Source organism: Dipodomys merriami, unplaced genomic scaffold, assembly GCF_024711535.1.
Source record: "Dipodomys merriami isolate MVZ:Mamm:240054 unplaced genomic scaffold, mDipMer1.0.p SCAF_1, whole genome shotgun sequence".
NCBI classification, from domain to species: Eukaryota; Metazoa; Chordata; class Mammalia; order Rodentia; family Heteromyidae; genus Dipodomys; species Dipodomys merriami.
This window is the reverse complement of record NW_027202270.1, coordinates 77,520,609-77,534,015: the sequence shown is the minus strand read 5'-3', so window position 1 is coordinate 77,534,015 and position 13,407 is coordinate 77,520,609. Positions and strand designations below refer to the sequence as shown.

The following is a 13,407-nucleotide window of genomic DNA, read 5'->3' as shown; positions in this document are numbered from 1 at the left end:
AATCTTGCTTTAGAAGCACAGCCAAACTAGGACATTTTCATAAGAGTTTGTGGATCCTGTGTGTGTTTGGCAGGTGGCAGCTAGAGGACCAGGAACTCTGTGGTTGGAGGTGAGGGGATGGGCATGCTGGGGTCCAGAGACCCCAGCCAGGGCTGTTTGGAAGTCAAGATGGACTCCTTTCCTATTTGCCCTTTCCCCTAGGCATCCTCACATCTTGGCTCCATTTTCTTCTTACAATGTTTCTAGGAAAGAAATGCAAGACGGTAGAGTTTTTGTTTGCCAGTCTATGACAAATTCACCCTCCTTTACTTAGCGCTCTGTAATAAGGACCTTTGAACTTGGAGGACAGCTCTCTAGCCCCCAGAGGGCTGAAATTGGCACAGGAATGATAATAATCCTTCAGGGTTTGTGGCACAACTAGAGCTGAGCTCCAAACAGGTGAGTATACGCCCCCCTGTGATGTCTGGCATCTCTGAAGTCTAGTGAATGGGACTCATGGTGACACTGATACTTGCTGAGAGATCACCAGCAGCCCAGTGTGAATACTTTGTGTTGTCCTGACCACTCCCCAAGGTGTGAGTCTGGTGGTGGCTTGTCCTTTAGACATGATCGCTCTGGTGAGGGACAGCAGGTCAGCCCCACCTTCCACATCCATTTCTGCTGAAGCCTTGCTTTGGTCTCATTTGTATATGTTTATGCCCCAAACTTCCATGGCCGCCAGGGTAAGCCCTCTCTACCTCTTGCTGTGAGCTCTCAGCATCATTCACCCAGTCCTGGGCTGGCCAGATGGAATGCTTACGGCTTCACTGCACACATGCAGCCTTGGGGTTTCCAGCATCCTGCCTGCTGGAGGGTGAAGGGGAGCCAGCTGGGGCCCCTGCCAGGAAGTGAGGAAAAGGAAGAGCCTTTAAGTTAGATGGGCCTGCTTCTTCTACCCTGGGGCCTAACTAATAGCAACAGTACAGCCAGCCTTTTTCAGCTGAGGCCCTCAGATCTTCGTGGGTCTGAATGGTACTTCTAGTTCTAGAGAATGAGGAGGGGCAGCTGGGGTTCTCCACCCCCTCAGGGAGAATAGGGAGAGGGAGGCCTTTGCTGGAGCCAATGGAAGTCTTTCTTTGTTTTGCTAAGGCAGTTTCCTACAGTAGGAGGGGAGAGAAGTAGCCTACTTCCTGTGAGAACGGACTTTTTCCCAGCTTCTTGGCTGCCCCCCAGGGTGAAGAGGAGTTTGCCTGAGTTCCCAGATCAACAATTCTTAGACTAGGTCTGCCCTCTCCTGGGCTGTTCTGGAAACTTCACAGGCTGAAGGTGACAGTGTATACATGCTACCAGTAGGGGGCACCCCCAACTATAGTGAATCTCCCAGGAAGCTCAGCTAAGTGAGCAGCCGTTCAAAACAACCACAAGAATTCAGAAAACAAGGAAATGGGAAAGTCACATTATTCTTCCCTGCAGGAATCTTCCCTGCAGGAATCATTTGCTGTCTGTCCCAGAGCCCAAGGCCTCCCCACCATTCCTTCCATTCCTCTTAAGACCTTCTAGGTCAGATATTGCAAAAGGGCACTTTTTCCTATTTTAAAATTCCTCTTACTTTCCCTGCTCCAGTATGAGCTGGAAGGGAGCTCAGTTCCACTGGAGGGAGCTGGGGCTGCCTCTCTTGGGGGGCAAACAAACCACACTCCACTTGCCATGGGCCTTATCAATAGGTAATCGATGTACATAGGCTCCCAGGTATGGTTAGAGACCCACCAGGAGAAGCTGAGGAGGAAGCTTCTATCTGCTGTATGCATAGAGAGAGAAAGGAGTACCTCTGATAGTGTTGGCCTGGAGCCTAGAGCAGTTTTACCATTGTTGATCTTTAAACCTAAACTCATGTAAGTTGATAATTCCACAGGGAGAGAAATCCGAAATCAGGATTCATGTTTTCCTGTGCTATATAATAATGTCTTGCCTAGTCTTTCAGATTATTTTCCCCTTTGTGATCTTAAGCTCTTTTAAAAAAAAATGAGGGAAAACATTTATCTAATTTATGAAGAGAAAGCTTTCCTTTGTAAGGTCAGCATCTTCCAGAGCAAACCCTCCTGAAAGGAAAAGTACAGACTTTTCTGAATGCCAGTAAACACTTCATTTCATGGGTGTAAGTTGATTTGTATATGTGCAAATAGAGACCCCTTTTGCATTTTTGCTTGGATTAGGTTTTGGTCACTGCTTGTGATCATTTTCTTGTTGTTGCTCATTGTTTGCTTGTGGGCTGCATGTTTGGAAATACTAGCAACTATTTCTTGTTTTCCTGATGTGCCTTTTCATTTTCTTTGGGGGTTAGTTTTGGAAGTATGGGTGCTGTTGAAGGATGACACCAGACTGCTCCAATGTGGAGACAGGACAGGCTTTTTGGTGACTGCAGAAATTCAGGCTGGGCATGAGAAATGCTCCCCACGCTACAGCCTCTGCAATCACATTCACCCCTAAAAGGGTGAAAGAAAGCTCTGACTTCCTCTGGACATGGCCAGCCTTTGGGTCTGTCTTGGGTGGCCAAGGGGCTGGGAAGCTTGAGCTTCCCATGAGTCTGATCCTTGCTGAGGTGTGGCCCAGGCAGAAGACCAGCCCTTTGTGACAGTGGTACTGAGCTCTTTAGTTAAACAGTAGCCCAGAAATACTTCAACTGATTAACAGGATAAAGGGGAGAAAATGTATAACCCCTTTCTGTTCCTTAGTGAATGAATGTAGGAATGAATGAAGGTAAATCAGTAGCTTCCTCTTTGGAAGTGGAGTCCCACACAACTCACTGCTTAGGATGCCATCTGGGTGGTAGAGGAGAATGAAACTGTTTAAAGGTGGTGGATGGGTGATCTTTAGACCAGACCAAGGTGGTTAGCCTAGATTGTATGTATGATTATACATGCTGCCATCCTCTCCCATGCCCCTCAAATTCTTGATTTATAATGGAAAAAGTCTATTTTGTTAACGACGGGCTCTGTGGTATGTGTTACTATCTCAAGCCTGGATTGTTTTTATTTATTTAAAAATAGCTTAATTCCTCTATTGGCTTTATTTCTAATCTCACCCATCCCTCTAAGGCTGCAGAGCATCTTCCTATGACTAGATGGGTGGACAGAAATGTCCATACTCACTCAGGAAGCTGGCAGTTGTAGAAAGCTGAGGGTGAGTTCCTTTCAGTCTTGGCTTCAACAAAAAGTGGGGAGCCAAGTCTTTATGTATAGCAAAAGACCAAATTAGATGTATAGTCTTGGATGCAGGAAAAAAAAAATACCCTAGATTTCCTAGCACTTAGGATTTTGTGAGGATTCAGTGTTTAGCACAGTGCCTGGCACATAGTAAGCCCTAGTAAATGTTAAATATTGTTACTATTAGCATTTCATAAAATTTGCGAAACAAAGAGCTGAGCTCATTCCCTGTTGATTCAAAAGTGATTCCTAAATGAAAATATTATTCCAAGTTCATTGAATGTTGTAGGAATTACTGTTTCAAGTGTCCAAGTTCTACCCTACCCTGCTAGTTGAGATTTTAATATATTTCTGAATGCACTGAATGATTGGAAAATATGCCAGACTTCAGCCTCCACTGAAACAAGGCTGCAAGAATTGACTGGAGTTGGAAAAGGTAAAAGCGACCTTTGACCATAGATGGCTATCTTCTGGAACATTCCAGGGATTTCTTTGAGGAACTTTTTGAGCTAGAAATGAAAAGTTCTTAGACAGAGTTCACTCCTTAATATTCATTCTCTTTCTCTGTAATGCAATAATGGAGACTTCTTTTTAAGGGAAATGAAATGATCAATTAAAGGAATACATTCCCCAGGAAATCCCTTTGATGCCCCCTGCCGGCCGGGGAGGCCTATAACAGGCTGGGTACCTCATGTTTCCATCAAATCAAAGTTGAATTTGTACTAGTACTAGAGATGACCCACCCCAGAAGGAGCAACTGAAGCCCTGGGGGAGGGATTTGGGCCTCTTTCAGAAGAGCTACCCAGGGAAGCTAATAGTTGAATGGGGTTTTCCCAAGTGATTGAAATACCAGTTTACTGTTTTATTTTGTTTTGGATTTAGCCTCTCACTTCCCTCATAGATTTAAAGTTTTTATGTCCCAACCTTGGTTCATACAACTCTGGGTAGATTGTGGTCATAGAACAAGGGGAACTGTCTAGAGTTCAGTGTGTTCTTTCAGATTCCTTTGGCTTCTCTTCAGTTGATCATCACTCTTATCCTCATCATTTGTGGATGTAACAGTTGACATTTACCTTCTTCAAAGCCTCCCTCTGTCCCAGATTTTGTGGCACCTTGTTCCTTACCCTACCCTGAAGTAGGGGTGGTGGGCATGCAGAGAGCATTCTGGTGCTTCAGGTCAGAATGCATATTGGGATCTCAGCACAGCCTGCCAAAGCTGAGAAGGTACAAAGGTGAGTGGCACTTTGCTCACTGTCCTGCCGACGTATTCATAAGACAATAGAGTAACAATTGATGCCAAAGGAGATGGTGATGTCCCTTCTGCTGTTCACAGCCTTGGTGGTGTTAAGCTAATAACTGTTTGTGTCTATGTCTTCAGATTCTGGTCCAGCTGTTTTCTGTTGTACTTCTGGGGTTCAGTAGCTGGGAGTCTGCACATAAGGTGTCACTGTCCATATGTACTGTACTGGCACAGGGAGCACTGGCTTTGTTTTCCACTGTCGTAGAGAAAACTAGGGAGAACTTTATTTTTCAATAAACTTTTCTTGTGTGAGCAGTGGAAGTGGTTTTTGGGGAGGGCGGGGCTGGATGAGAAGAGGACATCTGGGCTGCTGTGTCACATTGGCAAGCACTTGGAGAAGCCATGTTGAAGAAGAAGGTAAAGCGTTTTACTACTGACCATTCATTCTGTCCTCCTTACATGCACCTTGAAAGGAGCAGAACTAGAAAGTGAACTGATAGCTGTTACTGCCCGGGCACTTAAAACCCATTTCCCCTTCAGAAATAAGCAGTGCTTGAGGCAAGGGACCAGTGGGCCATGAGCACTTGGTTAGGTAGATGCTCTAGAAATAAGGCAGATTACCCCCCAGGTCACACTGAGGGGCTCAACCCACATGACTATGGCCCCTCTGACCTTTCTGGCTCCTCCTGAGAAGTATCTGCAAAATGGATGCCATGGAGCTGACAGTGAGGTTTAGTGAAACAATTCCTCAAAAATATCCCAAGGAAACATCAAGGTCTTCTGTGCCTGAGATTCTCTTCCCTGTATGTATATTCAATTCAGTGAGAAATCGTGCAGTAAAGAAACCTGGTAAAACCTGCATTTTCCCAGACTTGCTCATACATTTGGTCCTGTGTGTGTAGTGTATTAACATCTCATAGAAGGCTCCTCAGAGCATCTGTTGGAAGAGCCACACTAAAAGGAGCACATTTGACCGAGGTCTTTAAGATTTTTAATGCACCTCTTGTGACTACAACCCATCCATCACAAGAAGGTCAGGTGTGAACATTTCCATTTGTGGCACCCTGTTGGCTTTTGGAACAATTTGGATATGTGGTTGCTAGGTCAAGGGTACTCAACCTATACCTTTCTGAAGCAGCACTACAGGAGATGGTCCCTGGTGATCAGTCCCCAGTGCCACCCAGTGAGTGTGCAAAAAGCTGTGGTGGAGCTTCCATGGAGCCCAAGATCTCTGCTATCATTCCCACCTGGCACAAGGGAGAACCTGCCCACAATGGGTCCGTCGCACAAGAACAGTTCTCAGACATTCTCTCCTGGTTACAGGTACCATACAAAACAGGTAAAGGTGTTTATTGACCGGCTGCTGCTGCCCGGGCAGGCAGTACTGTGAGAGGGACAGAACGTTGTGGGGTGGGAGACATGTCTATGACATCAATACTTAGCATTGCATACACAGAAAACGTCTTGTTTCTTACAGATGAGTAAACCATCTCACAGACTGTAATATACCATTACCACGTAACACACAGCATATAGATATATGCATATATGGATAATTATATCATTATTTATTACAAATAAACTCACATCTCTCAAAAAAATGGATCGTGGTTTTTACATGGATGTGCAGGTTCTGAATGTGTGAGGAAGGGCCGTGTGCTTCTTTAGCTCGTCCATGCAAAGCTCATACATATATCACTACATACTTTTTTTTTAAAAAATAGAATGGTTTCCTTTTGGACACATCTGTTTAGATTTTAGCATTATTAGTAAAACAGTATGAAACTAATGCAATACATTGATAGAAATTAGGAAGTGATATACTGATGGTTCCGGAGAGGAAAAAGGGGGGGTGCAGAAGGACATGCTCTCCCCTAAAAACTGCCAGAAAAAAACTAAGAGGTGGACCTGGCCAGTTACTGTTTCAGGCTAGGAGCACCACAGAAGGGCTTTCTACCAAGCAGAGGTTCTTACTCTGCCCTCAAGGACTGTTCTACTGCAGACAATAGATGTCAGTTCCCACCCAGGATGAGGAAGCGTGACCCCTCCTCTGGGCATGGTCTTACTGTGTTTGACAGGGACAACAGTGAGGGTACGGGAAAGATCTGCCCACTGAGCAGACCTCATCATTTAACGACAAATGTATGAAAGAAAACTTCCAAAAAAAGGAAATGGGATGTTCAGTTAAATATTGGCACCGTCTGCCTACAGGGAAACCTGGTGTCACCTTGTCAGTCTTCAGGAGGAGCCACCTGCTCCCGCCCCTCCAGCCGCCTTCACTCAAACATCTCGTAGTGACGCGTCTGCCGGACCCTCGGCACCATGTCGATGAGGAGTCTGCAAAGGGAAAATGGACATGGCCACTCAGCACAGACCCTGGAGGGAGCTCAGAGGAAATGTCTTGTTTCCTAAGAGAATTCACATACCATAACATTCACCCTTGAGAACTGGGCAGTTCAGGAATATGTGTGATCGTCCCTATTAATTCCAGAACCATTTTTGATCCCAAAAAAGTAATTGCGCCTCTTAGCAGGGGAGGCTTTAGCAGTCAATTTCTCTCGTCTCTATAGCTGTGTTCTGGGAACTTTTTATATAAAGTGAAGTGTACATTTAGGGGCCTTTTGTATCTAGATTCTTTCCCTTGGCATGTTACAGTAAGTTCACCTCTATAGTAGTGTTTATTAGTCCTTCATTTTTCACAGCGAATAGTCCACTGCTTGGGTATACCACATTTATCCATCAGTTAATGGGCAATGCTGCTGTGAACATTCCTATGCAAGTTTTGGCATGGTGTTTGTTCTGTTTCTCTGGAGTAGTGCATGGCAAGGAGCACTATTACTGGGCCAAATGGTAACTCAGTATTTGTAGGAACTGCCAAGTTCTTTTTCAAAGCAGCAGCACCACGTGCATTCCCACCAGGTGTGCATGAGCATCCCTCTGCATCCTTACCCACACTTGTAACCCTCCATGGTTTTTGAGTCTAGTCACTGCCTATTGGGAATCAGAAAGCACCTTAACATTGAAAAGCTCAGCTGGTGTCTTGCAGGAATGGTTCTTTCAAAGGCTGACTCCAGCCTGGACGCTCCATCCAGAGCCAGCATGCCACTGTAACCCTTTTTCAATGAGAGTACTGGTTGTGCCTTAGTACGGTCCTTCTGTCTAGTTATTTTTCTTTTTTTTTTTTAATTGTATTTTATTTTATTTGAGAACATACTGTACAGAGGGGCTACAATTACATGGGCAGGATAATGCATACATTTCTTACCAAGCATTGCAGCCTCCTCCTTTGTTTACCCTTCACTTCCCTTCCCCGCCTCCCCCCTCCCCCCACCCAATTTTACCCCCCTCCCCCCACCCAATTATACCCCCCTCCTCCCCCCACACCGACATTGTAAAGCTGGATTTGACATCTGTCTAGTTATTTTTCCAAAAAAGAAAAAATGTTCTCTAAAGCTAGGGCCTGAGCTCTGGTCAGTGGTCTTACTGGCTCCCAAATTCAAGGTAGCATTGCCTACATGAAGTAGGTGGCAAGCAGAGAACTTGACAAGTGAGAAAAACACTCAAGGATGCTAGCCTGGAGCATCATGGAGACCCCCATTACAGAGAAGACTCAAAGCCCTCAAGTCCCTTATCCACTAAAAGGAAGGCTGCAGCCAGGGGCTTCCATCAGTCACCTGACAGGAAATAGCTCTGGAATCACATGGGGACAATCACATGGGGACTCTCAAGATCCTGTCATTTCCTGGCTGAAGGAGGAGACTGAGTAGCAAAGAATAAATCGGAACCTACTTGACCCCATAAGCAAAGATGGTGAGTCCAATCAGCACGCCTATGCTGCCATCCAGGTACCAGACTGCTGCATTGTGCTTGAATACTTCAGCGCTCAGAAGAATGGAGAAGCCCATCACACCGCCCACAAGGGAGTTAAACCCTGCAGAAGAAGCAGAGAGAAGCTACATGGCAATGCCCAGTGATCTTTGCTACTCAAATGTCAGTGAAAGTTGCCTGGATGCTCTCTTATGGGTGACAGCCACCAAGGATTTCCCTAAATAGAGCTGTCAATCTCCACACCCTCTGTTTTCTAAGCACTTACAGCCCCATAACAGAGCACATGTGGGGTTCACTGTGGGTCTTCACACACACACCATTAGAACAAAAACTTTGAGTAGGAAGAGTTTGGTTTCTGGTTGAATTCCAGAGCCCAAGACAGCACCCAGTTCATAGTAATGACTCAAATCTGTTCAGTGGTCACTGGGCCATGCTCTGAGCTGGCCAAATTATCATCAATGTTTAACCAATAAGAAAACTAAGCAGAGGGAAGTAAATAAACCAGTTATCTAGCTTGAGGGCCTGTGTCCATTCCCTCTTGAGTCTCCTCTAACCTCAAGTCAGAACATTTTTCCCTCCCTCTCCAGAAAAGCAACACAAAGCTCTGAGTTAGCTACCTAGCTAGAAATGGGGGTAGAGGTAAGGGAGGGGGAGGAAGCAGCAATACTGGACACAGGTAGTTCATACCTATAACCCTAGCTACTCAGAGGCTGAGATCTGAAAATCAAAGTTTGAAGCCAGCCTGAGCAGACAAATCTCCAATAACTATCTGATGGCCCCAATACACGCACACACACACACACACACACACACACACAGAGACACACACACACACTAACAGACAGTGATCACCATCTCCCCTTTGTGTGGCCTCCTCTGATCTCCACAACTTACACTTCACATTTCTGTTTTACCTAAGTTTTCTCACAGGTCTAAAGGCTGGCTTAGGATAGCTTGTGAGTCTTCCCTGTGCCTGCTTCCACATTACAGTGGCCCTGGGGGCAGTGCCAGGTCCACACAGGGTCAAGCCCCACTTAGCACCAGGCCTGGTATCAATCCTGGGACTGCTGTGCTGGTTTTAACAGAGCCATTGCCTGTGCTGAACTCAACACCCTGGCTCTGTTCCAAGCAGGAATATTGAGCTGAAACCCCCGAAAAGACAGGGCTATTCTATGTGGATTGAAGGCGAAGAGGATGCAAGTGGGGTACAGCCCGACTCTGAGGACCAAGGGGGAGAGGACAACTAGGGACTATTCCTCAGTGAGAACATGATCCTGAGGTCTGGAAGGATGTCTCTAGGACGTGTCCCTGGGATGGACACCATCATCCCCTCCCCCTCTCCTCTCCTCCAATTTGCAGTTGATTGTCAGAGGACATGAATTCTTCCTCTCCCCAATAACACCACTCACCTGTAACAGCAGCTACTCTAGTCCTCTTTGTCCTAGTATAAGGCAAGCCTTACATATCTAGATCCTTCCTAGTGGGATATACTCCCATCTTGGCCTCTCCCATCGCATCCCTCCTTGACCCAGCTGCCACTGTTCCTCATAAAACTGCCAGAGAGATGTCTTCAGTGTTTCCACCCCTTCCCACTCAGGCTGTTTCTTCCCCAAGGCCCCTCTCAAGGTCATCTGTGACACACTGCCTGATAGAGATGATCTCCTCTTTCTGGAAAGTTCTTCCATCGGTTCTTTGTTGACTTTTTCTGCACATCCCCATCCAGGTGGCCCTTTGAGCTATATCTGCATTATCTGTATTCTCCTCCCACCCAAGGAGACAAAATCAAACATCTATCTTTGAGCCCCACTTTTCTCCTCAGGTTCACTCAAAATGTACACAACACAGAAATCAATTCCTACAACTCAACATCTCACCCTCCAGCAGCCAGCTCAGTGCTGGTTACCATGTGGTCAGTTGCCAAGGCCAAAAATCTAGGATCCCAGGATAGGCTATTAGATTTCTTAGGACTTAAAGTCTAAGGAATTCTGAAGATCTGTTACCTCTTATGAGGCCCCCCACCCCAACTTCCCAACCCTATCCAAGCCACCACTCCTGGACCCTTGAACCAGCCTCTTCACCTTCTATTTCTGTCTACTTCTCCTTAAACCCACATTCCACCCCCACCCCCCAGCAGCCAGAGTGTTGGACAAGTGCCCAAAGCCACCAGAGTTTATGCAAACTCTTCCTTCATGTATCTTATACCACATCCCTCCCCTACTACCTTCCAGCCACTCAGCAGCTGCACGTTATCCCACAGGGGCCCTTGAACTTACCTCTTCCTCCAGGGTCTTCCCAGGCTTCCTGCCTACCACCTAGCCCACAGCTCAGGCCCCTAGCACTCCTCAAACATCTCTCTACTCATGGCCCCCCGTATACTGGTTGGCCACAAGGAGGCTCTGCTTTTCTCTATGAAGCCTGTGGGCTCTCTACCTAACAGGTTACTTTTGCTGTTTCTGTTGTATCATCTCTTTCCCACAGACAGGAACTTGTTCCCTTTCTTTGCTATATTTCATGTCACAGAAGAGGGCCTCACATGTATCATGGGCTCAGATGGTCCCTACATTAATTATTGAATTACCAGATGGAGAGGAAGGAAAGGTGTGGGTGGTGGCCCTAAAGTTCAGCAAGTCTTGCCTGGACCAGCAGCCCTGATACATTTCCAGTGGTAGGTAGATAGGAGAGCCTGAGGTTTCCCCAGCCAGCCACTAGAGGTCCACTCTGCTCCACCACAGAAGGCCTGGGCTGCCAGCACCAAAGACAGCCCTGAGCAGGTTCCCTGAATGATTCTCCCTAGGATTTGAGGTATGCTCACCTTCTCCCTAGGATTTGAGGTATGCTCACCTCCTCCACCTACACCTTCTCAGATGATAAAACCTGACTCATTTGGCTTCTTAGAAGCCTGCATGAGAATGCTAGAGCAGCCGGGAACTAGGGTCAGGTCTTAGCTGCTGCCTTCCTCAGAGCTTTACAGCCTTCCTGGCCAATCATCCCACAGGCAGGAGGAGCCTGAGTCCCAGCCAAGGGCACCATCCCAGCCCCATCAACCAATCAATCACAGCATACCAGGCTCTGATGATCATCCAAAGTAGCTGGGCAGTAGCATTAGTTATAACCTCAGCTGCTCTAAAAAAAATATAATTCTTAATAGCACAAAGTAAGGGCTAGGGCCATCTTCACTGGAGATGCCACCCTACTGTGCATAATTAAGTGCATTCATTTTATGTGGACTATCTGATATGTTTAGATGTTTGAAAACTCAGAGTATTTCAGAACTGTAGCAGAGTGAGGTCCTCAAATCCAGACTGGTTCTGGACATCAGAGATAGCACTAAAGCTGGGCCCTGGCCCAGTGCCTCTCCCATTCTTCCTACATTTGATTTGCAGTATTTCTTTGTAGCACAAAGCTATTTTACTTTGAGTATCACAAAGCTTGCATTTCATCCTAGTCCTGAGAGTACATGCATGTTAACAATGTCAAAGCACCACAACTGGGCAGCATGAAAGCAAGTCTTAAAGGTGGCCCTTGCCACCTTCTACCTGCTGTTGTCCCTGGCTACAAAGTCACACTTATAACAAATCAGGTCCCACAGGGCTGCACCTTAGATCTGCCACTCACCAGATGATCCTGGAGTCTCATCCTTCCTTCTGCAGAAGAAACAGCTGCTTAACTTGCTTCCTATCTCCTTGTAGAAACAGCCTGGCTTATTGGGTGGAATGTCAAAAGGTGTGCATTCCACAGCTGTCCCCAGTGAGAACCCCCAACATTAATGACAAGTAGGGCTCCCCTAATCCCACCCCATCAACCTTCCTTAAGAACAAAGAGGAGGCAATTAGATATTACTCAGGAACCAGCCAATGAATAAAGCCCAGATCCCAGACAATACAATTAGCAGGAGGCTGTAATTACTGTCTTCTGTTTTCCTGAGACACGCCCACTCCTAGAAGAGGCCCCTGCGGGGTAACACACTGAAAAGCAGGACCTGCTGCCTCTATGAAACAATGCTCAGTCCATCTCCCTCTCACTTCAAACCCTGTGGCCATCTGTCCTCCTCCCAACACCTTCCCTCCTCTCCCGGCACAGGGTGGACTGCCCCATTGTACTGCCCCAGTTCTCAAGAGACCTCTCCCTACTTCCAGCCTTCTCTCGTTCCACTGTTTCCCACCACAGATACTCAGACGACACTTTAAATATTTGGTAAAACATCTACACTCCTGGGCCTGAACAGCAGACCTTGTGGGATCAGTCCCTGCCCACTGCTCCACTCTGGCCGCAGGACGCCCTCTGCCTGGAGAAGAGCTCTTTTCCTCTGCGTGGAGGATGATTTTCACTTCAACTACCCACTCTCCTGTGTAATCGCCCCTCCTCTGTTTCAAGAATGTGAATAGTTGTATGTATAAATGTGGATAGTTGTATGAATGAATAGAAAAGCCAAAAGTTAGAGAAACATACTTAGCATAAATTTCTCTCCTCTCCCCTCCCCGCACCTATATAATAGAAAGATGGAATCTGGCAGGAGGTTAGAAGTTCAGTGAAGGCTAAGTGAGTATATTAGTGTGGAATAGTCATCATGTGAAGGAAAAGCCACTGGCACAGGCTCCAAAGAGATGAGGCTATGGCCATGATGAGTCTGGAGGTTAGCTGGACTTCTGGGCCCACACACATGGTTCTGGAAAGCATTCCTTCCTCCCTGCAGCCAGCTAAGCGCACAAGGACACCTAGCCTCTGCCAGCCAGCAGGGTCCTAGAATCGGCTGCAGAGCTGCTTGCCCAGTGCTCACCCAGGCACACCTGCCCTGCCCCTTATGTTTTAGGTAACATGACATGGGGAACTCATGATTTAGCCAGGTCAATGTCCTGTTCTGCCCCAATACTTGGGCCAGCTGAGTCCTTCAGAGAGGTGGAAAGGGATCTTGATGGTGACGGAAAATCCAAACCCAACAATCTGTCCGTGCCTGCTCATCCTTGAAGTTTACACCCCTAGTGAAGTCTTCCCTAATAAAGGACTCAAGGACCATGTAGGCATTTTCTTTTCATGCTACAAAACACCAGATCACAAAAATCATAGTAGGTAGATACCTCAACCCAAACTGGAGGTATGCCCCAGATAGGAAAGGGAACCCAGCCCAGGTCTGTGGAACTCTATTAGTGTCAGCTTGAT

The 13,407-nt window shown here is 46.7% G+C and overlaps 1 protein-coding gene across 2 annotated transcripts in view; it reads right to left on the bottom strand.

Moving 5' to 3' along the window:
* Positions 1–5,739: 5,739 nt before the first annotated feature.
* Tmem163 (transmembrane protein 163) overlaps positions 5,740–13,407 on the bottom strand; it is a 226,916-nt gene continuing 219,248 nt past the window's right edge. The window contains exons 7-8 of one of the 2 annotated variants that reach the window (XM_070024185.1): positions 8,212–8,353; positions 6,614–6,759 (exon numbers count right to left, since the gene is read on the bottom strand). In XM_070024185.1, the coding sequence (XP_069880286.1) occupies positions 6,699–6,759; positions 8,212–8,353 (203 nt within the window). In that variant the 3' untranslated portion in view covers positions 6,614–6,698. Of the gene's footprint in view, positions 6,760–8,211; positions 8,354–13,407 lie in introns of both variants that reach the window. The other variant, XM_070024176.1, reaches the window with a different exon arrangement.